Below are 27,454 nucleotides of genomic sequence, written 5' to 3'. Positions count from 1 at the left end.
CACATACCTTCTATATGTATACCCTTGTTAGCACAGGGTCACTTGTATGTACCACATACCTTCTATATGTATACCCCTGTCAGCACAGGGTCACTTGTATGTACCACATACCTTCTATATGTATACCCTTGTTAGCATAGGGTCACTTGTATGTACCACATACCTTCTATATGTATACCCCTGTCAGCACAGGGTAACTTGTATGTACCACATACCTTCTAAATAGATACCCTTGTCAGAATAGGGTCACTTGTATGTACCACATACCTTCTATATGTATACCCCTGTCAGCACAGGGTCACTTGTATGTACCACATACCTTCTAAATGTATACCCCTGTCAGCACAGGGTCACTTGTATGTACCACATACCTTATAAATGTATACCCTTGTCAGCATAGGGTCACTTGTATGTACCACATACCTTATAAATGTATACCCTTGTCAGCATAGGGTCACTTGTATGTACCACATACCTTCTAAAAAGGAGGCTACATATGCTTACCTTTCCAGGAGCTCATAAAAAAGCCACCACTTACCTTCTCACCCAGATGCTAAACATCCAGGTGTGTGAATTCCTGCTTACCCTGCTAAATGCTCTGTATTTTTTATCCACCAGCTATTACACACTACAGTGCACAATGGGAGGAACCACAGTGAGCGATTAGTGCAACAAGTATTTGACCAATCCGACCAGTCAAACACTTGCAGAGGACTGAGCAGAAAAGCAGTCTTTTTTCAAGAAGCAGGCTGCTATAAAAGGTAAGTGTATGCAAAAATAAAGGCAAACAACAATGTTCACCAGCGCACCCTGGTATTGTCATAATCGATCTTGTCCTTTATAAAGCAGAAAGAATCAGTGGATTGTGGGGTTCCCATACTTGTTAAAATCAGCATTTTTTTGCTAGAAAATTACTTTGAACACCCAAGCATTATTTTTTAAAAGCAAAGGCCCTGGAGAAAAATGTGACCATTGCAATTTTTACATCACACAATATTTGTTAAGCCACTCATCAATGCAAAGTTTTAGGAAAAAATACACTTTAAATTTATTTTAGCGCACACAAACACAATACGACGCACAGTTTTTGGTAAATTATTCGATATATACATAAGCATACATAAATGTTGCACCTAGTAAATACATATCAAACGTGTCAAGATTTAAAATTACACATGCTTTTCCCAGCTGTAACAGCCAGGGAAAGACTGCACTGAAACTGACAAAATCCTTGTCGCTTGGGACTTCATTCATTAGAGAAGATGGGGGAACAGATGTTCCTCCATCTCCTCTGTGGGCAGCCGACCCAACCCCTTACCGCAGTCTCAGAAATGGGAGAGCCTGAGAACAGCAGCAGCAAAAGGGTGTGCGCGTGTGTGCGTTCCGCAGTCTGGATCACTTTTGCAGAAAAAGCCAATTACTGGCTGAGAAAAAAATACCAGAAACATGGCTGCAGCTGCCATGATCCACTGCCTAAGCCCACAGAAACGCCTACACAAGTTTTACTATTCTAAGAAAGTTAAACCTTACAATTAACGAAGCCCACTACCCCAATCCACACTTAGGCCTGGTGACTGGACATTCAGGCACAGAGCATTGTATCATGGGAGGCAAGAGGGAGTTTCACATATTCCCCCATACCCAGAGGTGTGTGTTCCCAGTCAGCAAAGGCTGTATGACGTTGTACACACCAAGCAGGTGCAGAGTTTAAATACAGGTCCATTCACACTTAACTGCGCTAAATATTAAAAGGTTCAAGCAGCAACTTAAAGTGAGATAACACTAAATCAAATCAAAAAGCTGCGCTGTGCTAAGTGATGAATATATAAATACATAAGTGAGTAAATATATAAAATAATTGAATATTGATAGGGTAAACTGACAAATAAATATACAATAATAAATTAAGTGAATTATTAAAGTCCAAAATCAGTGATAGATATAGGTTCCTTCCATAGCAATATCAACGTGTGAAGTAAATAATAAAATTCCACCACCATCAATGTGTGTCCACCACCACAAAAAAGACCTGCTTACTAGAAAAAAAGACCACTAGGGGTTGACTGCGCCAAAGATAAAAACAGGTATAGTAACCAATGGGACTTGTCCACTGCTATTCCTATATTCGGCTTCAAATCAAATGCACATCCCTGAAAAAAGCAATGAAAAGCTACATAGTGTGAAATCGTACAATTGGCTTATTGAATGAATAAAAGTTGCACTTGCATCAATAAAAAAAAATCAGGCATAGGATAAAAAGACAAAGCCAGCCGGCTCAACACTGCACCCGTCCTTCCGAGATCTCCATGACTAATGGTGACATCATCACATCGCGACCCAGCACGTTTTGTCACAAATGACGTCGTCCCTGGGACATGCCGTTTCAGAGATGTGCATTTGATTTCAAGCCGAATATAGGAATAGCTGTGGACAAGTCCCATTGGTTACCATACCTGTATATCTTAGGCGCGGTTGACCCCTATTGGCCTTTTTTCCTGGTAAGCAGGTCTTTTATGTGGTGGTGGACACACATTGATGGTGGTGGAATTTTGTTATTTACTTCATACGTTGATATTGCTATGGAAGGAACCTATATCGATCACTGATACTTTGGATCACTTTGGACTTTAATAATTCACTTAAATGTATTATTGTTGTATATTTATTTCTCAGTTTAACCTATTGATATTCAATTATTTATTTATATATTTACTCACGTATGTATTTATTTATTTATTCATTCATCAATTCTCACAGCGCAGCTTTTTTGCTTTTTTTTTTTTTGTTTTAAATACAGGTCTGCCATACAAATATTTCTTTAGGCATAGGGTTTTCTCCTTTTGGGGAAGGTCATTGGCTTATATTCCTCATGAAATCTTTGTGAAACATAAAGAGGGAGGAAAGGTAGGAGAATGGAATGTTTACCTAATGAATTACATCAAATTATACAGCAAGTACCATTGTTGGTTAACACATTCCTTCCTACCGAAAATGTTTTAAAAGCCACCTCATTTGAAGTAGAAGTACGACCTCCCATTTTAAAAAATGTGTTGCAGCACCTAATCATAAATGCATCTGCACAGTTTTTTTCCTAATCTTCCTGAAAAGTCCCACAAATATCGGTTTATCCTGCCAGTGAACTCCACTTAACACGGTTTAATTGCGAGGGTGGCAGTGCTGCTGCACCACTACTGGCTTCAGAGCTGAGTTGCCACTCATGTAGGCTGCGCCTGTTCGCACTACCGTGAGATGAAACAAAAAAAAAAAAAAAACAGAGGTTTGGTTAGCAACTTTGTCACTGTTGATTCACAAACCTGTAGCTTTTCAATCAGCAACTGGCCCCATCTTGTCCTGCCCACCATTTCCTCAATTGATAAAAATGGATTTTTGTAAGAACTTACCGTAAAATCCTTTTCTCTTAAGCTCATTGACAGACGTAGTCTTCTTGATTCTCAAGAGCTGGGTTATGTTGTCTCCGCAGGAGTAGGACTAGGCAGAATGACAAAACGTTCTGGCTCCACCCTAGGGGGCAGTCCCTGAGGGTATATCCTCCCTCTCTCTGCTACAGGGAATCAGTTCTGTTTAAAGCAGTACAGAGAAATTAACCCAACCCAACTCAATGATAGAGGGGCGGGTACTACGTCTGTCAATGAGCTTAAGAGAAAAGGATTTTACGGTAAGTTCTTACAAAAATCCATTTTTCTCTATCGCTCATTGACAGACGTAGTCTTCTTGATTCTCAAGAGCTGGGACATCCAGAAGCAGTGCCACAAATGAGGGGTGGGATTGACAAAATCAAATCCAATCTAGTAGGCCCAACCGGTGCCAAACTAGAAGTTTTAAAGGCTCATTATAAACAAAGAATGAGACTAAAGAAAAATTTTCCAACGGAAAAAACCCTCGAGGTAGACCACTGGTCTCCTCAAATTGCGGCCTGCAAAACCTTGCGGCCAAATGAGGCATCAGACGATGCCATTACATCAACTTTATAATGTTTAGAGAAGGTATGCACCGACGACCAGGTAGCCGCCTTGCACACCTGGACCACTGACGCCTGATGGCGAAAGGCCCATGACGCACTAAGTGCCCGAGTGGAGTGCGCCTTAACAGGGAACGGGGGCTCCCGACCCTTAATAGAATAAGCCTGTACTACCGTCTGTCTGATCCATTTGGAAATGGTCGCGGCAGATGCAGGCAACCCCTTTTTGGGTCCATCTGGGATCACAAAAAGTGAATCCGTCTTGGGAAACGAGTCTGTCGTTTTCAAGTATACCCTGATCGCCCGGACCACATCCAAGGAGTGCAAAGCAAATTCCCGAGGATGACTGGGCTTAGGACACAGGGAAGGTAATACAATTTCTTCATTCAGATGAAATTCTGAAACTACTTTTGGTAGGAAGGATCGTAAAGCAGGATGGAAGATCGGTCCCTGAGACAGTAGATCCTCTCTGAGAGGAAGTCTCCACGGGACGTCCGCCACCAGTCTGACCATGTCGGCGTACCAAGCTCGACGAGGCCAGTCCGGAGCTACCAGGATTACTGGGATTCCTTCCTCCTCTACCCTGCGAAGAAGTCTTGGCAGTAACGCGAGAGGAGGGAAGGCATATATTAGCTGGTATTGCCCCCACGGGGCGATCAGTGCGTCTGCGGTTTCTGCTAGAGGATCGCGGGAGCGAGCCACGAATCTCTGAACTTTCCTGTTGAATCGTGATGCCAACAGATCCACATCCGGGGTGCCCCACCGTAGGCACAACTGGTGGAAAACGTCTGGATGGAGGGACCATTCCCCCTGATCCAGGGTCTGACGGCTGAGATAATCTGCCTGCCAATTCTCCACCCCCGGAATGAACACCGCAGAGATTGCTGGAACAAATCGTTCCGCCCAGCGAAGAATGCAAGCCACTTCTTTGGCCGCTCGGACACTCTTGGTGCCCCCCTGGTGATTGACATAAGCCACGGCCGTGGCATTGTCCGACTGGATCCGAACCGGGCTGCCCTGGAGCTGCTCGGTCCAGTGAATCAGACAAAGTCTGATCGCTCTCAGTTCCAATACATTTATCGGTAATCTGGATTCTTCCGGGGACCAAAGTCCCTGGGCAGATAATTGACCGAGAATTCCTCCCCATCCGGATAGACTGGCATCCGTGGTCACTATCGTCCAATATATTGGCAGAAATGACTTTCCCTGGCTGAGCATTGGAGACCGAAGCCACCAAACCAGAGACTCTCTGGTCTGTTTGCTCAATCGTATCTGATTGTCCAGGGATTCCGGATTCCGATTCCATCTGAGGAGAATCTCTTGCTGAAGAATTCGGGTATGGGACTGGGCAAATGGGACTGCTTCGAATGAAGCCACCATCAACCCCAGAACCCTCATGCAAGTCCGAAGGGAAGACCAGCTGTTGGACAGTAACAACTGGACTGCTGATTGAATCTTTCGAAGTTTCCCTACCGGAAGAAACACTCTTGTCCTGACTGTGTCTAGAATTAGACCCAGATATTCGAGCCTCTGGGTGGGAACCAGAAAAGAGTTTTGCTGGTTCACCAGCCACCCGAATTCCTGTAAAGAAATCATAGTAATTTCTATGTTTTGTAGCAAGGTCTGAGGAGACTCTGCATGAAGCAGAAGATCGTCTAGGTAACCTAGAATCGATATACCTCTTTGGCGCAGAAGTGCCAACATTGGGGCCAACACTTTTGTGAAGACCCGCGGAGCCGTGGCGAGACCGAAAAGTAACGCCACAAACTGATAGTGGTTCTCCTCTACGGAAAAGCGTAGAAAAACGCTGATGTCCTGCGAAAATGGGAATGTGAAGATAGGCGTCCTTGATGTCTATGGACGCTAGGACATCCCCTGGATGCAGGAAGGCTGCTACCGTGCGAATGGACTCCATTCTGAATCTTCTTATGTTGACGAAAGAATTGAGTGCTCTTAAGTCCAGAATTGGACGCACTTTGCCCTCTTTCCTGGGTATTGTAAACAGGTTTGAATAAAACCCTTGAAACCGTTCTGTCCAAGGAACGTGGACTACCACTCCTTGTTGTAGTAGATCTGTGACTGCTCTCCGCAGATCTTCTAGACGATCCGGAGATAGTCGGATATTGGAAGGGAAGAATCGCGCCGGTGGGAGAGATCGAAACTCGATCTTGTACCCTGACTTTATGACTTCGCAAACCCATTTGTCCGGGATTCTGGAAAGCCATGGATCCGGGAACCGGCGAAGACGTCCCCCCACCCCAGTTAAGGGTGGGGGCGCACCTTCAGGCTTTGGATGGTTTATCTTCAGGTCTGGAGGGGGCGGGCTTTTGCTTGCCCGACCAACGACCCCTGACGCCTCCTGTAGGAACCTTGGAGGACTTAGTTTTTTCACCCGCTGGACGAAAAAACCTCTTGTGAGCAGAAAAAGAAGGCCCTCGTCTTTGACGAGTTCCTCTACCTTTAAAATTTTGCGGTAAAAAGGTGCTTTTTCCACCGGTGAGATCCTTAATGATCTCATCTAAGTTGGCTCCAAATAGACGTTCTCCTGAAAAGGGGATATTAGCCAATGCTTTTTTGGAACCTTGGTCGGCTATCCAACCTTTTAGCCACAGTGTACGCCTGAGAACCACTGCTGAGACTGATGCTCGCGCCATTAATGGAGTGGCGTCTAACGCCGCATCACATACAAACTGTAACCCCTGTATCATTTGTTCCAACAAATCTGATACCGCCTGAGGGACTTCTTCTAAGTCCCGGCGTAACCACTTGGTCCATTCAGTTACAGCCTGCGAAACCAGACCAATAGCAATTATTGGCCTGAAAGCTGATCCAATCAAGGAAAACATGGTGCGAGACATAGCTTCTATCTTGCGATCCACTGGATCTTTAAAAGACGGAGCGTCTTCTAAAGGAATAACCGTGGCTTTATTCAATCTAGCAATTGGCGAATCCACCACAGGTGGTTCTGTCCATTTCTTAATAAGGGTTTCCTCAAACGGATAACGCCTGTCAATGCGTTTGGAAATATTAAAAGTGCGTTTTGGCAGACGCCATTCTTCATCGATTGGATTGCCAAAACATTTGGGCAATGGAAAAACCTTTGCCACTTTGATGCGCTTTTTAGTCCCAAAAGGGATCTCAGTTTCAGCTATTTCTGATGGAATACCCTGTAACCTTAAAGTCTCTTGAACAGATACAATGAGTGCGTTTACCAACGCTTCCTCTCGGGCTATGGCAGATGCCGAAACATCCTCCTCACTGTCTGAAGAGACAGGACCCGAGACACCAATACCAGATGAAGTACCTGCAACTGCAGAAATAGGCTCAGAGTCTGAATCCGAGGTTTCAGATAATAAGGGGTTAGGCGGGGGTCGCTTTCTTGCGCCCTGTCCCTGACAAGCCACTTCCACCCGGGACACAAAAGTTTCCATAATGGCTGACAAAGATTCAATTGTCAATGGGGTGCTGGAGGATCCCGCAGACCCCTCGAGGGGATCCGGAGGAGATACATGAGTGGCAGGGTCCATGTTAATACAGGACACTTTTGCCAACAATAAACAAAAAAACTTTTTTTTTTTTTTTTTCTTTTTGTGTGTCTCCCCCTAGCGCAATAGCGCCCCTCAGAGTACCTGCTTCTCGATCCCAGAGAGAGAGAGAGGGACCCCCAAGGCTCACCAACCGATGCAGTGCAGTTTCCAACAAACTGCAGCCAGCGTCTGTCTTACACAGACTGGAAGGAGCTGTTTGCTTTTTCCCGGGCAGAAGGCGTGGCTCCGCCCCCTGTGTACGCCTTCCGGCGTTCCCAGCCCTCCACGAGGAAGCTGGGCTCACAAAACATGGCCGCCCCCATAGAAGAGACATAAGACTCCAAAAACATGGCGGCCGGCGTGACCTGAGGACATACATGCATTCGGTCTACGGCAAAATGGCGGCGGACCGCCGATATCGTCTTCCCAGCACATCCACCTGCACTCTGCTGAGAGGTGACATATGGATCTACAGAGATACACTGCACATAAGGTAGGATTATACCTCCTATGTTTGCTGTAATGTTACAGTCTGCTGGGTAGAGTGTTAGCTCTTGAACCAAGTCCACTTCCCACAAACACATGCTGTATTACAAGGGGGACTTGTAAGTGTCAGATATATACTGACCATATATGGAGGGGCCCATAATATATACTGCCTCATAAATGAGGAAAAAAAGGGAACGTTTTACTCACCATACCGAACCGACAGGCACCCTCTCTTCATAATACCCTCTCCACCGAGGTGGGGGTTTGTGGACGCCTCGACTCTCTGGTCCTGGCGTCCAAGCGAGCTTTTAACTCGCAAAGTCAGTCCCTTTACTGGGACTCCGTCGCGGCCGACTCAGCGCACTGGTCTGCACGCGCTTTTAGGCAGAAACCGGGGTGACCACTGGATCTCACATCCAGCCCGTCGCCCGGCCCCGCATACTTACTTGAATATGTCGCGGCCTACCAAGCGCAATGCCTGGTCTGCACGCGCTCGTAGGCCGGCTGGGGTGACCACAAGTGTCGCCCAGTCCGGCATTTTTGCTTGAAGATCTCACAGGAAAAAAACACTGGAGAAAACTACCTAAAAAATGTCTTTTTCTTAAAGAAAAAAAGTCTTGCCAGGACCAAAAGATCCCAGCAAGGAACTTAGGTCCTTACTCCTGACTAGACAGAAAAAAAACTGATTCCCTGTAGCAGAGAGAGGGAGGATATACCCTCAGGGACTGCCCCCTAGGGTGGAGCCAGAACGTTTTGTCATTCTGCCTAGTCCTACTCCTGCGGAGACAACATAACCCAGCTCTTGAGAATCAAGAAGACTACGTCTGTCAATGAGCGATAGAGAAATATAAACCTCCCACTGAGGCTTCAGTGTCCGGGAAGGGGGAATATGTGAGACACAAATGACAGAGTATTTTGCTCAGTAAGAGAAGGTAAAGGAAGTTTTGTTTACCTTATGTGTCTTGTGAATCACATAGTAACTAGATTTGGAACTTAGACTCTCACAGAGAAGCCTATGGATGCACTTTAACCTTCCTGGCGGTATGATCGTTTCCGATTTTAGGTGCTGAATGCGGTACTATTATTTTGCATGTAATTCTTAAGGACGAGCAGCCCAAACCAACTATTTACATATGATTTTTTTTTTACTCTGCATTCTTCTTTATAACATCTCGGGTATGATAAAGTTTGAAACACAAAATCGTAAATTATAATATAATAAATAACTATAAAAAAGTTAAAGTATATTATATATATATATATATATATATATATATATATATATACATACACACATACACACACACATACATACATACACATAATATATATATATATATATATATATATATATATATATATATATATATATATATATATATTGTAAATAAATATGTAAAGTAAAGTACAGTGTACAGTAAAACAGCAGGAAAGGGCACTGGGGGGCAAACTAATGTCAATTTATTTTATAATGTAATCCAATAGGATTACAATAGATCAGTGTGTTTTACATTTCAAATTTGCCGCCGGTTCCACCCCCCTGCGAGCGTCACGTCGCAGGAGACGGAAGCCGGGGTCACAGCATCGGGCGGAAGATCCGGACGCCGTATGCTGCAGGGACACATCGTGGGATCCCGGGGACATGGTAAGTAACCTCTACCAGGATCCAGCAATGCCCCCTGGCGGTACCCCGAGTATGGCTCGGGGTTACCGCTAATGGCACTAAAATTCCACCCCGAGCCACTCTCGGAAACAAGTAAACACAGATGGAATTAAGGCTTAGCCCATTACTAATTTGAGATATTTAAATATAATTTATATATGTTATGTTACAGAAATATTGGTATTTCTCACCAGAAATATATTTGGTACTTTTTCCGCATCACGCGTTTGTCTTTTCTTGCGAGGTCAGAAACACAAAGATACTTCTAAAAGAAATAAAATAAAAATTACAGTCATCATACGTTCATCACATTTAGAATTTTTCAATTTTTAAATAAAATAAACATAAATTAGTTAATGATGAAATGCTGCATATAAATAAATAAGGTTTACATACACTTTAAAAGTAATAATACATACTGTAGGATGACAGTATTGTATAGTACTTTAACAATAAACTTCACTTGTTCACCTACAAATTAAAACACCGTTCTATCGGTTTGAAAAAAGCAAAAAAATAAATAAATAAAAAACCACAAAAAACCATTGGTCTTGACAGAATCCCAGTGCTGACTTATGTCCTAGTGTTATCAAAGTGGCAGTAAACTTGATTTATTTTCTCTATCTGGGCTAAAGCTGTGTCATAATGTGGTAGTATGCACATACCTGTCAAAGGAAGCTCTCCAGCGCTACGCTGTCAGTGCTGGGGCCCTTGTTCCTTCCAGGATCATTCCATTGGGTCAGCCATGATCACATCACTCCTACAAATGCGCACAGTAGCCACATTGCCATGGCACAGAGCAGGTGCCATAATGTACTCTGAGCTGCACATGTACGGCTCAGCGTACATTACCCTTGACAGGAAGGTGAAGGCATTTATGACAGAACAGATCCTGCCGGCATTTTTTAAGTTTAAAACGCTTTAACCCTGCACTTGCTACCTCCATGAACTACAGAACATCTCCCCTAAATTATGGAGAAGAGGAAGGTGCTCTGTAGTTCTGTCCAAGGATAACAATGCTGCTCCTCTATAAAGCGCAGTGAGTGAGATTAGTCCCCCTAGGACAGAAAATTTTTTTTTGCTGGATTACCAGGTGAAAATGAAGGAAATAAGCCTGAAAATGCAAACTAATGCAACCACCACATCTAAGGAATGGTAAACTACAATGGTTTTTTTTATCTTTAGATAGGTTTTAAGTTCTTAGGCTATTAATATTCCTTCTGACCAAAATATTATTAATACAGGATTTATATAGTGGCAACAGTTTGCACAGCACTTTACAATATGAGGGCAGACAGTACAGTTACAATACAATTCAATACAGGAGGAATCAATCCAAGTACTGTTTAGTTCACCTTTGTCCTGATAACATTCTTATCAGATTCTATGTCAGTCAGTGTGTCATAATCATCCTCTTCTACAGAGCTCAGAGACTCCAACCTTGGACGGGACACAAGATTTTCAAGAGATTTTTCTGTAAAAAATAAAGGACCATAGAAAAAAAAAGTGACTCTGCATGTATTAATATACTGTAATGTCAATGAAGTCTAGCAATATCTGCATTCATATATGAAAGGAAAAGATTCTTTACCAATTTAATACACTTTGGAAATCATTCAGATCTAGATTTAAGTTCCCTTGTATAATAATTATGCCATTACTTTGTAATGTGCGTAAATCTGAGAGCAGCATGTCATTCAAACACGTAATTAATATATACACATACATACATACATACATACACACACACATATATATATAAGGCAAGAAATCAGACTTATTAAAACCTGACAGGACACACCTGTGAAGTGAAAACCATTTCAGGTGACTACCTCTTGAAGTGTGACTCTACAATTTTCATAGTCATGAAAATAAAGAAAACTCTTTGAATGAGGTGTGTCCAAACTTTTGGTCTGTACTGTGTGTATATATATTATATATATATATATATATATATATACACACACACACACACACACAATTTTCTGTGATCCCCACAGTTTCCACTTGTCTGTCATGCAGCATGAGAAGCACAGATACTTTTTGGGAAATACAAGGTATCTTGTTAAATAACTTAGGTTGATCTTGGTAATGATACATAGGAAATAAGTATTGCCCAAGCATTGTTATTTTCCTTACTCTTACCTCCCCACTGCATACAGTCTTTTCCAATGTTATAATTTTCTTTACAGTTAATTCTATGATAAATGATTAATCTTGACAAAGCTACCATAATGACTTATTCTTAACCAAGGTCTGAAGAGTTAGCCTCTTTTTTCATTGACTTACCTGTATAACTGTATGAAGCCTCTGCTGAAGACACCGGACTGTCTGTACAATCTTCTGGACTGCCCACTAAGCTGTTCTCTGCTGCAGAAGAAAAAAAAATATGTATTTTTTACTACAGCTTACCTATAAAATCCATTTCTTGAAGTACATTACGGGACACAGAGCCATATTCATTACCATATGGGTTATACGCCACCTTCAGGTGAATGGACACTGGCAACCAATCAGACAAGAAGTCCCCCCCTACATAACCCCTCCTACACAGGAAGGACCTACACAAAAGGGGAGGGACCCCTGTGTCCCATGATGTACTCCAAGAAATTGATTTTACAGGCAAGCTGTAATAAAAAAAATCCATATTTCTTTTTCGTACATCACGGGACACAGAGCCATATTCATTACCGTATGGCAGACATGGGAGTGAGCCACACATGTGCAAGTCTCAAGCAAGTCCCAAGTTACTGTGGCAAAAAGCAAGCAAGTCAAGTCCCTGCTAGAAGTCAAGCAAGTCACTTATTTTGGTCAAGTCACAAATCAAGTCAAAATACTGATCTACCCCAATTTTAACCTTTAAATGAGTTAAAAAAGTCAGTGGTCAGGAAAGGTTTGGTTTTATTTTCAACATTAACAAAACTGCTTAGTGCTTTTTTCTTGGCATATTAAAGAAACACTTTGAATGCCCAAACAGCTCAAAATCCTTTGTCCGGTCATGTTTGAACACCACAGTCACTAGAAACATGTTAAGTATTTCCATTGTTCAACAGCCAGGGTCCTAAAAATCAGAACACACTGAGGTGGTTTTAAGTGACTGTGGTGTCAGAAACATAACAGGCACATTCATTTAGCTTTAACACATCTTGAGAAAATGCAAATATTTAATAACTTAAAAAAGTAAATTCATTTCGAGTCATATGTCTCAAGTCAAAGTCAAGTCTCAAGTCATGAATACCAAGTCAAAGTCAAGTCGAGTCGAGTCTTAATAATTTTAGTCAAGCAAGTCTCAAGTTCTCAAACTAGTGACTTAAGTCTGACTCAAGTCAAGTCATGTGACTCGAGTCCCCCACCTCTGCCGTATGGGACGTCCCATAGCAATTCATCTGAGGGGAGGGGGGGGGGGGGAACACCATAAATACCACTATCGGACCACAAAAGATCTACACAGCTGCCTGCATAACACTGCGGCCAAATGCGGACTCCTCCTGGGTCCTAACATCCACTCGATAGAAACGAGTGAACGTATGCACTGACGACCAAGTCGCAGCTTTGCAAATCGAACCCATAGAAGCTTGATGGCTAACTGCCCAAGAGGCACCTACACTTCTGGTAGAGTGTGCCTTCACAGGAAAAGGTGGAACCTTCCCTTTCAAACCATATGCCTGGATAATAACCTGGCGAATCCAATGAGAGATCGTAGACTTAGATGCTGCCTGCCCTTTCCTGGGCCCTTCTGGCAGCACAAACAAAAGATCGGATTTATGAACTTGAGCTGACCTTTCCAAATAAATCTTAAGTGCCTGTACTACATCAAGAGAAAGTAATAACTTTTCCTCCTCTGTTTGAGGATCTGGAAAAAAGGAAGGCAGTATAATGTTCTCATTAAAAATGAAAAGCGGACACCGCCTTGAGAAAAAAACCTGGGCGTGGACATAAAATCGCCATATCTTGATTTAATATCAAGAATGACTCTTTACAAGAAAGAGCTGCTAGTTCCGATACTCTTCTGGCTGAAGTTATCGCAATCAAAAAGACCAGTTTTCTGGTCAGAACAAGGGGGATAGCCCCATGGGCTCAAAAGGCTTTCTGTAAAACTGCCAGCACCAAATTTAGATCCCAAGGACGCAATGGTGGCTTCAATGGTGGAATCATACGTAACATCCCTTGGACCAAGGTTTGAACCAAGGAATGCGAAGCAATCAGTTTCTGGAAAAAAAAAAACGACAAGGCTGAAATTTGACCCTTAATAGTGCTCAAGGCTAATTTCATATCTACCTTTACTTGCAAGAAGGTGGGAATTCTCTCGATAATATACTTGTCGGGATGCCATTTCCTGGCTTCACACCAGGTAATGCAAGATTTCCAGACTCTGTAATAAATACTTCTAGAGACTGGTTTTCTAGCATTAATCAGGGTAGAAACTGCAGGTAGCTACTATGCTTGACAACCGTAATGGCACAGATTGGCTAATCACCTTTGGCTCTTCAGGGGGCGTAGACACAGAGGAAGCACGGCTAGGACCTTCAAGGCCTGACTGAAGCATCACAATGCCCCTTCCAGCTGTGCCCCCCAGCCCTTTTCGGGCGGACATTGCTCTTAGGCAAGACAAACTTGAGGTACTAACTTTAGTGTACTCCAGGCTTGTGCCAAGCTACACAGCTTATCACACACAGCACTGATTATCTCAAAGATACAGAACCTGTCTGTGCCAGTAAACATACACCACAGTGACTCACGCAACCCAGCTGCTGCTGCTCTGCGATCCCTCCAGCCTCTGACAGAGGCTTGTGCGCTGAAATTCCTGTTTAAGAATCACATCGCTTGTGGTTGTACTGCGCATGTGTGGCGTGCTACGTGGCATCCACGTGCACGCCAATCGCGTCCAGACACGCCCCTCTTGCTCCAAGTGTACGCGCGCAAATGAACCCTCACTACAAACATGCCACTGTAAAGGTGTTGCTTGACCAGAGGAAACAAATGCGTGGTCGCTTTCGCACCAAGGCAAAAACAACATGGGATGAGAGCAGCTTTAGGCAGACAGGTGCTTTGTCACAGCCGATGCCTGTTAGAGTGTTTAAACAAACAAGGTATGCATCAACATAGCTGATACCCCTGCTGTGTTGCACAGGCAAAGAGAAAGGTTTAAACCACAAGGTGCTTTAACATAGCTGATGCACCTACCGTTTTGCATGGAGAGCAAACATATGTTTAAACAAACAAGGTGTAGTATGACACTGCTGATGCACCAACTGCTTTGCACATAAAAAGCAAGATCTGTTAAAAGAAACAAGATGTGCTTTAACATAGCTAACACACCCATTGTCTCTTGCAGAGACCACATGGCACCCGGTATATGTTATCTTTTAAGGGAACAGTGCATAAAAACATTTTTACTAATATTTTTTAAAGTGGACTTATCAGTCCCACCGCAGGATTCGGTTTTGTAACAAGAATCAAATCTTCCCCCTTTACAGTGAGCTTTGTCACTTGCCGACCTTCAAGGACTGGGTTCCCTTGTTTTTGAGGGACCACTCTCCCTTGGACCTGTTGATCCTTCTGTCAGAGCACCTTTGTGATTGGTTTTACCAAGGCTCCGGATCCCAGGGTCCAGTGCCTAAGAAGGACAATGTTACAGGCACAACCTCGTATCTGCTTTCCCGAGGCTCAGGTACCATCCTTTTGGTCTTTGACTTTTTTGGATGGATCTGACTGCTAAGCCCTTCGATTCAGGGATCTTTGATAGAGGGAACGTAGCATAATCTTCTTTCTTCTTCTTTGAGAAAACATTTAAAAAAAATGCGGAGAGTCTCTCCACCATGACCATAACCTTTTAGACTCTGGCGAAAAAACTGAACTACTTCCTGTGTAGATGGGATTATATAGGGGGACTTCCTGTCTGATTGGTTGCCGGTGTCCATTCAACTGAAGATGAAGTATAACCCATATGGTAATAAATATGGCCTTGTCCTGTCATGTACGAAAAAGAAAAGATGTTTATACAGAACAACAGTGTAAAAGTTTGGACATAATTTACTGTAATTTAGTCCTAATACTTGTAAATCTGTGTAACTGCACTTAAGTGTTACTAAACCCACAACAGTAAAATCAGTCTTTATAGCAGTAAAGCATGCTTGTTATACTCACTGTGGAACCTAAGGGGTTAATCCTCCGCATTGTGTAAAAAGGCTGTATGATCCTGTTTTCTCTGATCCTCCCCTTCTTCCACAGTCCACAATTTATCTGCTGATATAACAGAACCTTGGGGGCAATCTGCACATGCTCAGTTTGGTGTGTATTTCTAGAGAGTTTTTTTTTATTGGGAGAGTGCACGTGATCAGCACTGTCCAGACAGGGGGTCAGGGGTCTTGCAGCCTCATAGGACAATCAGGGGAGAATTAAATCTCCTCCTACAAGCTTTAACCAGACACTGATAGATGTTACAAGACTGCTCCAACTACTAATTAAAAAAGGCATTTAGCAGTTTAAATTTATTAAAACAATTGCATTTCCATGTTCTGTGTACTGTGGGAGACCAGATATAATAAATGCAGGGCTCTGGGTTTAGGAACACTTTAAGGCCATTGAAAGAATTGGAGAGAACTCAGCTGCTCCAACAGCACCATTTCCTCATTCGGCCACTAAACCCCCGCCGTGAGTGAGATTCTGCAGCAGGTCAGCCATGGGGAAGCAATGCCATAATAGCAGGTGATTGGTCTCTTTAGCAAAACTGTTGTAGGCAAGTTGCCTCCAGTTACAGGATTTGAATGTCACATGGGTTTTATTTAATGAACTGACCTTTCAGTTTAATTTAGATATATACATTCCAGGTGCAACAAAACTAAATATGTGCAAAGTATTAAAGTGGACCTAAACCCATTGGATTTAACAATTAAAAAAAAAAAGTTACATTGCGAACTGTCACATTTGCTTCTGCTCTAAACCAAACTGTCAAACCATCAAATGGTTGGTGTCATACCTGATCACATGTACATTAGGCCTGCTGAATATAATCGCCGAATCGATGCATCGCGATGTGACCCTTCGCGATTCTGCATCGATTCGGGGTGATTGAAAAGTCGATTACCTAATGATGTCAGTTCCGGGGGCGGGGACAGAAGTGACATGGCGGCGCTGGCCGGGCTTGTGGAACACGGAGCTCCTCCTTGCGACGCGGGAGAGGAGAGCGGAGCTATCGGTGCTCTCTCTGGCCCCGGGATACACACGGCATGCCCACTTAACACGCTGCTGCCCAAGGGGGGTGGCTTCCGGCAGAGTGAATGGCGGCTTTTTAGCTTCGCTGGCCATCGGGGACACTGACCTCTTCTACGACCCCCTGACACCATCTACAGCCTCCATCTGCACCGCTTGGCTCCCCCTACCACCGCGGAACCGATGACTCAACCGGTGACCGATGACGCAAAAAGGACCCCGGTCAGCTAAACAAGCTGGAGGGGTTCTTCCTTCCGCACGGCTCCGGGCTCCAGAAGCATGGCGGCGGCGGACCGCATCATAATATGACTGCTCAACCACGGACATCTCTGCAGCTCTGCTTCCTGGTAAGTCGGGGCACTACAGGGCCCAGCATTCCTCCTTACCAGGGCCTGCTATAATACAACTAGGGGCACTACAGAGCCCAGCATTCCTCCTTACCAGGGCCTGTTATACTACAACTAGGGGGACTACTACAGACTCTGTACTGTAGTCCCCCTAGTTGTAGTATAACAGTCCCTGGTAAGGAGGAATGCTGGGCTCTGTAGTGCCCCTAGTTGTAGTACAGTAGGCCCTGGTAAGGAGGGATGCTGGGCTCTGTAGTCCCCCTAGTTGTAGTACAGTAGGCCCTGGTAAGGAGGAATGCTGGGCTCTGTAGTCCCCCTAGTTGTAGTACAGTAGGCCCTGGTAAGGAGGAATGCTGGGCTCTGTACAGAGCCCAGCATTCCTCCTTACCAGAGCCTGTTATACTACAACTAGGGGGACTACAGAGCCCAGCATTCCTCCTTACCAGAGCCTGCTATACTACAACTAGGGGGACTACAGAGCACAGCATTCCTCCGTACCAGGGCCTACGGTACTACAACTAGCATCAGGTAACTTTTCTAACCTGATGTGGCCTGCTCTCCCCCTTGTTTTTTTTTTTTTTTTGCAGGCACAAGTGAAATAAGGGTGTGGGTTTTTTTTTTTTTTAATTAACACTCCTTGTAAGTTGAGCACAAGAGATAAGAGGAAAGGGGAAAAAAAAAAAGGGAAAGGGAATTTTTTTTTTTACACTATTTCATAATTATTGGGTAATCACTTTGATAAAATTATTGGAAGGATATTTTTTCACCTCTTTATTACACATATTCACGATTAAGCTGGAAAATTTTTTCTTTTTTTTTTTTTAACACTACGCCACTGATTTATTACTGTGTAATCACCCTGACAAAACTATTGGGAGGATATTTCTCCCCCCCCCCCCTTACTACACACATTCACGAACGAGTTGAATATTTTTTAATATTTTTTTTTTTTTTCTGGGGGAAAGATTGGGATAATATAAAAATTGTATCAAGACATGAATGCATTAGAAACATATAAGATAAAAAAAGCATGAGGGGACTATCTATTTGATATGCTAATGATCATAGCAGTATGGGAGTTGGGGTGAGGGGAGGAAGGGGAGGTGAGACAATAGTCATTTTTTCTCTTTCTTTTTTTTTGCCTCCCCCCCTTTTTCTTGCACTCTCCCTCTCCCTCGAATCAGCCCACCTTAAAAGGAGGAGGGGGGGACGAACCCGCTATTGAAGTACTGAACGGTCTTGTCTTTTTTTTGTGTGTTTTATAAAATAAAGAAGAAAGGAAGGGAGGTGCTGGAGAGTGGCGGAGAGTCACGCCGGGGTAAGCCCCTTTTTTTAAGAAATCCACACAAGGCACACTTAGTAGTGCGGTGTGAGAAAAGGATAGGATCGCTATCCGAATCGACGAAGGGCGGATTCGGAACCTTGTGGGACCGGACCCTTCCTTTCGCCGATCAGTGGGAAGGGGTTTTTTTTTTTTCTTTTTTCTCTCTCTTCTCTTGCTGGTTTAAGAGCGATCGGAGATGGAGGATTTAAAAATTACCTCTTATAATGTTAAGGGACTAAATGTTCCAGAAAAAAGACGGATACTAATAAATGAGTTAAAACAGCACAAAGTAAGTATAGCATTAATACAAGAGACACATTTTAAGACAGATAAAATACCCTATCTTAAAAATAGATTATTTCCATATACATATCATTCTACAAACGTGCAAGCAAAATCAAGAGGGGTCTCGATCTTGATAGCAAAAGATGTCCCGTGGACTCTACAGGATAGCAGACAAGATACAGAGGGAAGATTTCTATTTGTGAAAGGACTAATAGGTGAAGTACAGGTAACAGTAGCAACACTCTATGCCCCCAATAATAGGCAAGATGTGTTCTTATCGAGAACACTGGCCAGTCTTGTGAGCTTCTCAGAGGGCCAGCTGATTTTGGGAGGGGACTTTAATGCCCCACTGATTCCAGCGTCAGATACCTCCTCCGGGACTTCGGCACTCTCACCCAGAACGAGTAGACGAATATTAAAGGTACTCTACAAAGCTCAGCTGATCGACGTGTGGCGGTTACAACACCCCTCCGAAAAGGAATATACGTTCTATTCGATTCCACATAAGAATAACTCCAGAATTGATTACTTTGTGATACCTCACGCTCAGCTTCAGGCAGTAAAAAAATCGGAAATTGATAGTATCACCTGGTCAGATCATGCACCTATAACAATAGTATACAGTCTGACAACGAATGTCCTACAGAAAAGACAGTGCTGGAGGCTGAACGAGAGTTTGTTACAAAGGGAAGAAATCTTGAGAGAAGTAACTCAAGAGTTGAAAGCTTTTTTTGAGATTAATGATCAGGACGAGTGCCGAACTGGGATTCTCTGGGAGGCTCACAAGACGGTAATGAGAGGGATTCTTATTAAGCACGGAGCCCGTATTAAAAGGGAAAGAAATTACACAGCTGCTGGACAGACTTAGACTACTAGAAACAAAACATAAACAATCACTATCAAGTAACATATTGACAGAGCTAATGACTACTAGAAAGCAGATCACAGACTTGCTACAATATAAAGCTAAGGCAGACATACAGAGATGTCGTAGGTCGAACCATGAGGCAGGAAATAAATGTGGAAAATTACTTGCCAGGACTGTCCAGGAGCAGAAGTTGAGATCATATATACCCCATATTGTAACAACAGGAGGGATTAAGAAAACCTTACCAAACCAAATAACGGAAGCATTTAAGAAATATTATGCCACTTTGTATGACTTAAAAGGAGATCCACCTACACAACGGGAAATTGAAAAATATCTAGATCAGTCACAATTACCCAAACTGTCAGAGGAAGAACTGGATTCTTTAGAAGCAGGAATAACTATAGAGGAGGTACAGCAGGCAATAAAGGCAATGAAGCCAGGAAAGGCACCAGGACCAGATGGTCTAACAACGCAATATTACCAGCTACTGTTCCCTACTTTGGGCCCATATCTGGTAAAGTTGTATAATGCAACAGAGCTAGATGGAGAGTTAAATAGAGACACATTAGCGGCACACATCTCATTAATTTTAAAGGAAGGCAAAGATCCAGCTGCCTGCGGCAGCTATAGACCAATATCTCTTTTAAATGTAGATTTAAAGATATTTACTAAAGTCCTGGCAGACAGACTGGCAAAAATATTACCAAAATTGATACATTTAGATCAGGTGGGCTTTATGACATCAAGAGAGGCAAAAGATAACACCATAAGAATACTCAACCTGATACAAATAGTAAATGATGAGAAGACGCCCTGCGTGGTGTTGAGTGCAGACGCAGAGAAGGCGTTTGACCGGGTTGGGTGGACTTTTCTGTTCGCTGTGCTCAAATATATAGGGCTGGGAAAATCGATGGTAGACAAGATAACCAGAGTCTATACAAACCCAATAGCGCGAGTCAAAGCGAACGGGATACTATCAGAGGCATTCCCGATAAAAAATGGCACAAGGCAGGGGTGCCCGCTATCACCCCTCCTCTTTGCACTGACATTGGAACCATTCCTCTGCAGAGTCCGGATAAACCCAGACATAGAAGGAGTAAGAATAAAAGGGAAACAATACAAGATAGCCGCCTATGTGGACGACATGTTGTTTTCCCTAACTAACCCAGGTATCTCCCTGCCGAACCTTATACAAAAGAGTTTAAAAGATATGGGGCAGTATCAAATCTAAAAATAAATTTTGGGAAATCGGAGGCAATGGGAGTGGGGATCTCCCCGGCCCAAATACAAACCCTGAAAAACAGCTTTAGCTTCAAGTGGAACGAAACGGCGGCGAAATTAGTACAGGTGTATGATCTTAACTTCATGCCTCTGATAGCAGCAACTAAGAGACTCCTAGAACAATGGCATGGAGGAATGCAGTCATGGTTCAGTAAATGTAACCTGCTGAAGATGATTGTATTACCAAAATTCATATATCTTTTCCGAGCGTTACCAGTGATGATACCAAGCAGATTCTTTAAGGTGATACACTCCTTATTTGTAAAGTATATATGGTCTCATAAAAAACCGCGTATAGCCCGGAGAATTTTGATCCTACCCAAAAAAAAGGGAGGCTTAGCAATCCCAGATATGAGAGCATATTACCAGGCTACCCATGTAAGTAGAGTCCTGGATTGGTGGCACCACTCGGACTCTAAATTGTGGGTAGAGCTTGAACAGGCACAAACAGAGGTAAACTTGAAGAGCGCTATATGGTGCTATCAGGCTATACCTAAAAAGCTAAAACATCACTTAATAATCGGAAATACATTACGTATCTGTACAAGACCAAATATATATTCTAAACTGACGACGGACAGATCCCCTTTATTCCCAATATTAGGTAACCCCCAGTTTCTGCCGGGAATGAATAATAGACAGTTCACAGTATTAAGGGAAAAAGGACAGGAAACGGCTTCATCATTCCTAATACAAAAAAAGTGGCCCTCAGTGACCGGATTGATTGATGGGGACGGACCATATAATATGCCATTCTGGCAAGCAATTCAATTACATCACTTCTTAGTACCTATACCAAACCCGAAGGATTTCGGTAAAGCATTAACAAGATTTGAGCAAGTATGTGTGAAACCAGGAAATTTACAACGTACCCTATCAATCACTTATGGTCTACTGAAAAACCCAGAAAAACAGCCAGAATTACCGTGGGTGAGAAAGTGGGAGATAGACTTGAATTGCGAACTGTCAAATGACCAGATCCAGAGGATACTGAGGTTTGCTTTTGGGCCAGTTAGATGTACCAGAATACAAGAGATGAACTATAAGCTCATAACGAGATGGTACGTCACGCCCAAGAAGCTATATAACTGGTTCCCGAATGAATCTAATCTATGTTGGAGATGCGGAAGGGAAGTAGGTACACTATATCATATCTTCTGGAGCTGTCCTAAGATAAAAACATATTGGGCAGGAGTGAAATATATAGTCCAGAAATTCGCGGAATATGAAATAGAAGAGAACCCAAGCTTTTTTCTGTTAAACTTATCGGATATATCAGCAAACAAATATGAAAGATCGATAATCCCCTACCTGATAAACGTGGCAAAGACATGCATTCCAGGATACTGGAAAAAAGCACAACCACCCTCGGTGTCCGATTGGATACATAGGGTGGAGGATAATAGGAGGCTCGAAGAATTAGTTGCCACGGCGCAGAATAGGCAAGAAAAATACAGGAAAACCTGGGAATTATGGAATCAATTCATAAATTCTGAAGAAGGGAAACAATATATGGCAAAATAAAATAAAATAAGAGGAAAGGAAAATAGAGAAGGGGGGAAGGGGAAGTGACCCCCACCATCCCTGACCGCAGAAAGTACAGGATAGGAGTTAGAGAGGAAGAGAGAATTTTTTTTTTTTCTTTTTTTTGTTGTTGGGTGTTGGTTGGTTGGGGAGGGGGGAGGGGGAAAGGAAAAAAAAGGGGAATTTAAGGAAATAGCAAGAAGAGAAGATGATAGTATAGAAGATAGTATAATACAGATTAAGATGGAAATGTATAAGATATCAGAAATGTTATGTATAATGTATATGTAAATGTTATGTATGTTATGTATAACTTGATAAATTCCTAAATAAAAAGACAATATTTGAAAAAAAAAAAAAAAAAGAAAGTGGAACTTTAGTCAGAAAATTAAGTCCTGCTAGATTACCTCAGGCTGGCCCATTTTTCAGGTATAGCTACGTAAAACGTTAAAAATAAGTGTTTATACGGTTTAAAATCTAGTAATACACTGTTTTACCTTGCCCTGCACATGCTTAGTTGCTCTAGCATTTTAGGCATTTTTAGGCACTGCTGAGTTTGTAGAGTCAGGCAAACTTAAGGCAGAATTCAACCCTCCAATTCTTTACAGCCAAGGACGCTGCTTCTGTTTAAACTGCAACGGCCATGGTGCTGCACATGTGATCAGTTATGACACCAGTCATTTGATGGTTTAACAGTGGTTGAGGACACAATGTGAGACAGTTAGCACACCCGGCATTCCAGGAATGGAACAGTTTTTGAAACCATTAAATCAATGGGTTTAGTACCACTTCATGATTTACTGCAGTTTGGGGGCTCTGGGCTTCAGAAAAATGGCAGCCTCCAGCAAGAAGCAAGTTGTTATGGGTAAATTTCCGCTTTAAGCACTTTTTGATGCACCTCTAATATGCTTAGCTGATTTATACTCAATTTTAATTGGGAATTCAAGTATATCTAAACCATAACATCATTTTTTTTGCTAAGGCACAGTCCATAATCGACAAATAATTGCCAAATTGTTTTTTTTTTTTTTTGTAATACAGTTTGCATCTTTTTTCCTTGGTTCCTCGGTACTCACTTCATCTTTGACCACCTTCCTGTCTATATGCACTTGCTCCAGCAGCACCTTTACGTTATTGGCATGGACTGCCTTTCTGATGGTGACAGCAGTAGATTATTCCTGCACAAGTTGTCAGCTGACTTTAATATGTGATAGGATGGGAATATAGGAGAACAGCAGGATGACATCTGTCCCCCAATACCAGGCAGAGTCTGAACAAGGATTCATGAGCAGATCACCAGATTTTTTTATCCATAAAATACTGTTTTCATGCTTCTAGCATCTCAGTGCAAGACCTCCTCCAGCATCTGTCAGTAATTTACTGTCTACATTCACTCACTCTAGTACCAGCTGTATATCACTGCTATCAATCAGTTTCCTCATGGTGACATTAGTGGTTGTTGGTGGAAGTTGGAAATTAATAAGTATTTAGTGATTGGGTTTATATACACTTTAAAACACAGTTTAAATAGCCCTATAAAACCACTGTAAATAAACAATATAATCAGTTTTTACTTTAAAGTATAAACTAAAGGCAAAACTTTCTTTTTTTTTAGCTTTGGATAAAGTGGACAAAGATAATATCCCCTGTCAATTTATATTGCGGTCTGTGTCCCTGTTAAGGAGATTTTACCGGTTTTCAATTATCATTAAAAGTGGAAGTAAAAGAAAAACCCCAAAATGTAATAGAGGGGATATCTTCTAATGGCGATACTAGTTCTGGTGACCTGGGGTCCCCAAGGAATTACATTTATTTTCAGGGATTTCCACTCACTTCCTGTTTGGCTATGGGACAGGAAGTGAAGGGAAATCTCCCCAATAGGACACAGATGGCAAAAAAAAAAAAAATCTGATAGGGGGTTATAACCCTCCCTTACCCTATACAAAATGAAAAAAAAAAAGAAATGTTTGCCTCTAGTTCTACTTTAATGCATTTCTTGCATGGGGGGGGGGGGGGATACTTACCTGCCTCCTCTTGCAATCCAACACTTTCCTGTCTGCCGCACTTGGGCCATTGGCTCTTGTGGCTGTCAGTCAAACCTTGTGAGGAGGGAGGGGGCATGGCAGAGTTGCACTGTGTGGGTCTATGGAAACACGCAGCTCAGTTCAGGAGCACACCTGCGTGGGTGCCCTTATAAAACATGGCTTGCTATGGGGGCACCTGCAGGGAGGAGGGGACTGCCAAAGAAGAGGAAGTAAAGAATTGCTCTGTGCAATATTCTTCCACAGAGTAGATAAGTAGAACCTCTTTTGTATTTGATTTTAGAAAATATATATATTAGCCTTTAGAATCACCTTAAACTTGAAATCTAGGCAAATTCAAAATACAGAAATGAACGCAGCTTCATATTACTACATCATTAAATGTATAATTTAAAATGGATTGCAAGTACCTGAATCAAATTAGGTATCAGCTCTTTGCAGTCCCTGTACAGCAGTGCTCAGACTAGGGACAACAGAAGCAAGGAGCCAATATGTTGTGCTGCAATAGAAGTATGCTGATTGAAGCAAAGTTTAGCTCATCAGTCTGCTATTGCCCCTTTCACTGTCCTTTTATGGTGGAGGGAGGAAGACATGAAAGTCAAAAGTGAACTGCAGCAGAGAAAGATCAGGTCCCCTCCCTTGTTAAGTAGGACTGTACTGTGGGGGTAAAGCTTTGTAAATCCCAAGCCTGGACAGTCAGAAATACAAATCTTCTGGCAGGTAATACAGCCTCCATATACATTTCATCTGGTAATACAGCTATTTGCATGAAGATCGGCTTTGAACAGCTTAAATACACACATATATATATATATATATATATATATATATATATTCTAACAACAAATCATTTGTAATTCTGTTACAGCAGTTATTGTTATCGACTCCTCTGCATGTAAAGAATTCATTATTAATACATCCGGAAAATGCTTACCCAGTGAGCCATAACCGCAGCCATCATATTTTTGTGCTATAGCTGATTTTCCTGAAAGCACAGACAACACAATGAAAGCAAGAAAGCAGAGGTACAAAAAAAAACACTACGTACCAACAAAATGTATAACTCATAAAGGTTGTGGTCTGTGACTACAGTTTGTTAGGGCCCATGACACAGAAAATGATTTGTGAGAGAGCCCATCATAACTGAACATCCATGGTTCACATGACATTGTATGCAGGTACTAGACTATTGAGGATGAGAATTTATAATGCTATACCATTACAATAATTGAAAATTTGGGAAGTTTGATAATAAAGCTCAGCTTCTTACAAGAGAATAAAACTCAACAAGCTGATAAAAAGTTACTCTGATACACAGTTCACAATCTTTCATGAAATCATGGCAGGCAGTATATCACCACATCAACCCAACCAGACTGAAATCTTCATCATTTTTCCACAAATACATTTCTTTACGCATTCTGTAAAAAAAAAGCCCTGGGCTTTCTGTACTACAAGGTGGAAACGAGTAAAAGTTTTCCATTTTGGCAGATTTTTTGTCATATTTTTTAAGTATATGTCTACTCAAACTCCTTTTTCTTAGTTTTGGATGTGGGTCAGGTTTTTACTGCTTTTTGGGGCTCCGGTATAGAGACTTCCCTCACTTCCTTTCCTGCTGACAATGGGCGTACAGCGTCAAATTCAGGGGTTTTTTCTCTGCAGGTGCTGCATACTGCTGCAGCATAGGTATTAATGACTGCAGACAGTCTGTACGCATGCATGGATTATGCAAGTACAAGCACATACAGTCATTTATGTCCATGGCATAGCTGTACACAGCATGTGCAGGGAAATACGCCTGAACTTTACGCTGTACGGCAACAGGCGTCCATAGGCATGAACCCTAAGAGGGAACTCTTCAACAGCCACACAAGAATATTATTTTCATTAGTAGGAGAGGGGAAGGCGAGAATCTCTTTCAAATGTATATTTCTGTTTGCATCCCTGTTGCAGATTTTCCCCCACTTCCTGTCAGTAAAACCTTTGTCAGCAGAGGACAGAAGAAAAAGTCCAATAGGAGCTTTAATGTCCCCCACTCTATTCAAGACTAGAAAAAAAAGACTGGCTTGACATATACTTTAAATTCCTGAATAAACATGTCAAATTACTAGAATTGGATGAAGATGTCAGTATAAGGTCACTTTAAAAAAAGAATGAAATCTTGTTAGTGAATGGTTATGTGATAAGAAAGAAGCCACACTGTAATGTCGTTTTTTTAGACCAAAGGGTTTCTCAGTCATACTTGAAGGCATTCAGTGATCCCCTTTAATATTAGTTCTCTCCAGAAATCTTACCCAGCAGTGAGGCTGCAAATGGTGAAAATCGAAAGCAGAAAAATAAAGGAATAACTGGTTAAATCACAATAAACATATAGGAAGATAAGGATACTTTACTAAGCAAGTCAAACAAGTGAAAACTGCTGCATGCAATCTACAAGTTATATACATTTCTAGCCTGCATTTATGATTTTCAAAACAGTGTAATTTACCTAAAGACCAGTTCAGTTCAACAAGTGAGCAACTAATCCTATACAGTAAACACTGTGAAAGTGTCAGAAATTTCACTCAATTTTCTTTAAAAGACTGTCAGTCACTGGCTCTCCAGCTCTGCCCCTCCAACATTCATTGGAGCCCTGGGTTGTGGAGGGGGTGGGAGTGGCTGGAGTGCATTGAGAGGCTGAGCCAGCTGCTGCTTAAGCATCTGGGTGGATTCCAACATTTAAGTCAGGATCCCTCTAGAGTCTGAACCGGGTGAGTGCCATCAGCTGACAGCAGACATGGCCCATTGTCGGCAGAATCTGGGTCACAAGAGTGCACAACTAAGTGCATTCCTGTGACCCACAGGAGAAGTGGGGCCAAATGAGCTTTAGCCCTACTTCTCCTCTAATGAAGAGTTCTAGGCATGGTATAT

General features: G+C 42.4%; 1 protein-coding gene across 1 annotated transcript in view; it reads right to left on the bottom strand.

Annotated features, from left to right (window-relative positions):
* The window catches only part of SIDT2 (SID1 transmembrane family member 2), a 178,141-nt gene that overhangs the window by 77,592 nt on the left and 73,095 nt on the right, over positions 1-27,454 (bottom strand). Inside the window, exons 11-14 of the mRNA XM_082273437.1 lie at positions 25,479-25,529; positions 11,948-12,028; positions 11,014-11,132; positions 9,850-9,923 (exon numbers count right to left, since the gene is read on the bottom strand). Of these exons, the coding sequence (XP_082129563.1) occupies positions 9,850-9,923; positions 11,014-11,132; positions 11,948-12,028; positions 25,479-25,529 (325 nt within the window). The remainder of the gene's footprint in view (positions 1-9,849; positions 9,924-11,013; positions 11,133-11,947; positions 12,029-25,478; positions 25,530-27,454) is intronic.

The sequence above is a fragment of the Pelophylax lessonae genome, assembly GCF_965119305.1.
Source record: "Pelophylax lessonae genome assembly, chromosome: 12".
NCBI lineage: Eukaryota > Metazoa > Chordata > Amphibia > Anura > Ranidae > Pelophylax > Pelophylax lessonae.
The sequence above is the reverse complement of the archived record's forward strand: the minus strand, read 5'-3'. Positions and strand labels throughout refer to the sequence as shown.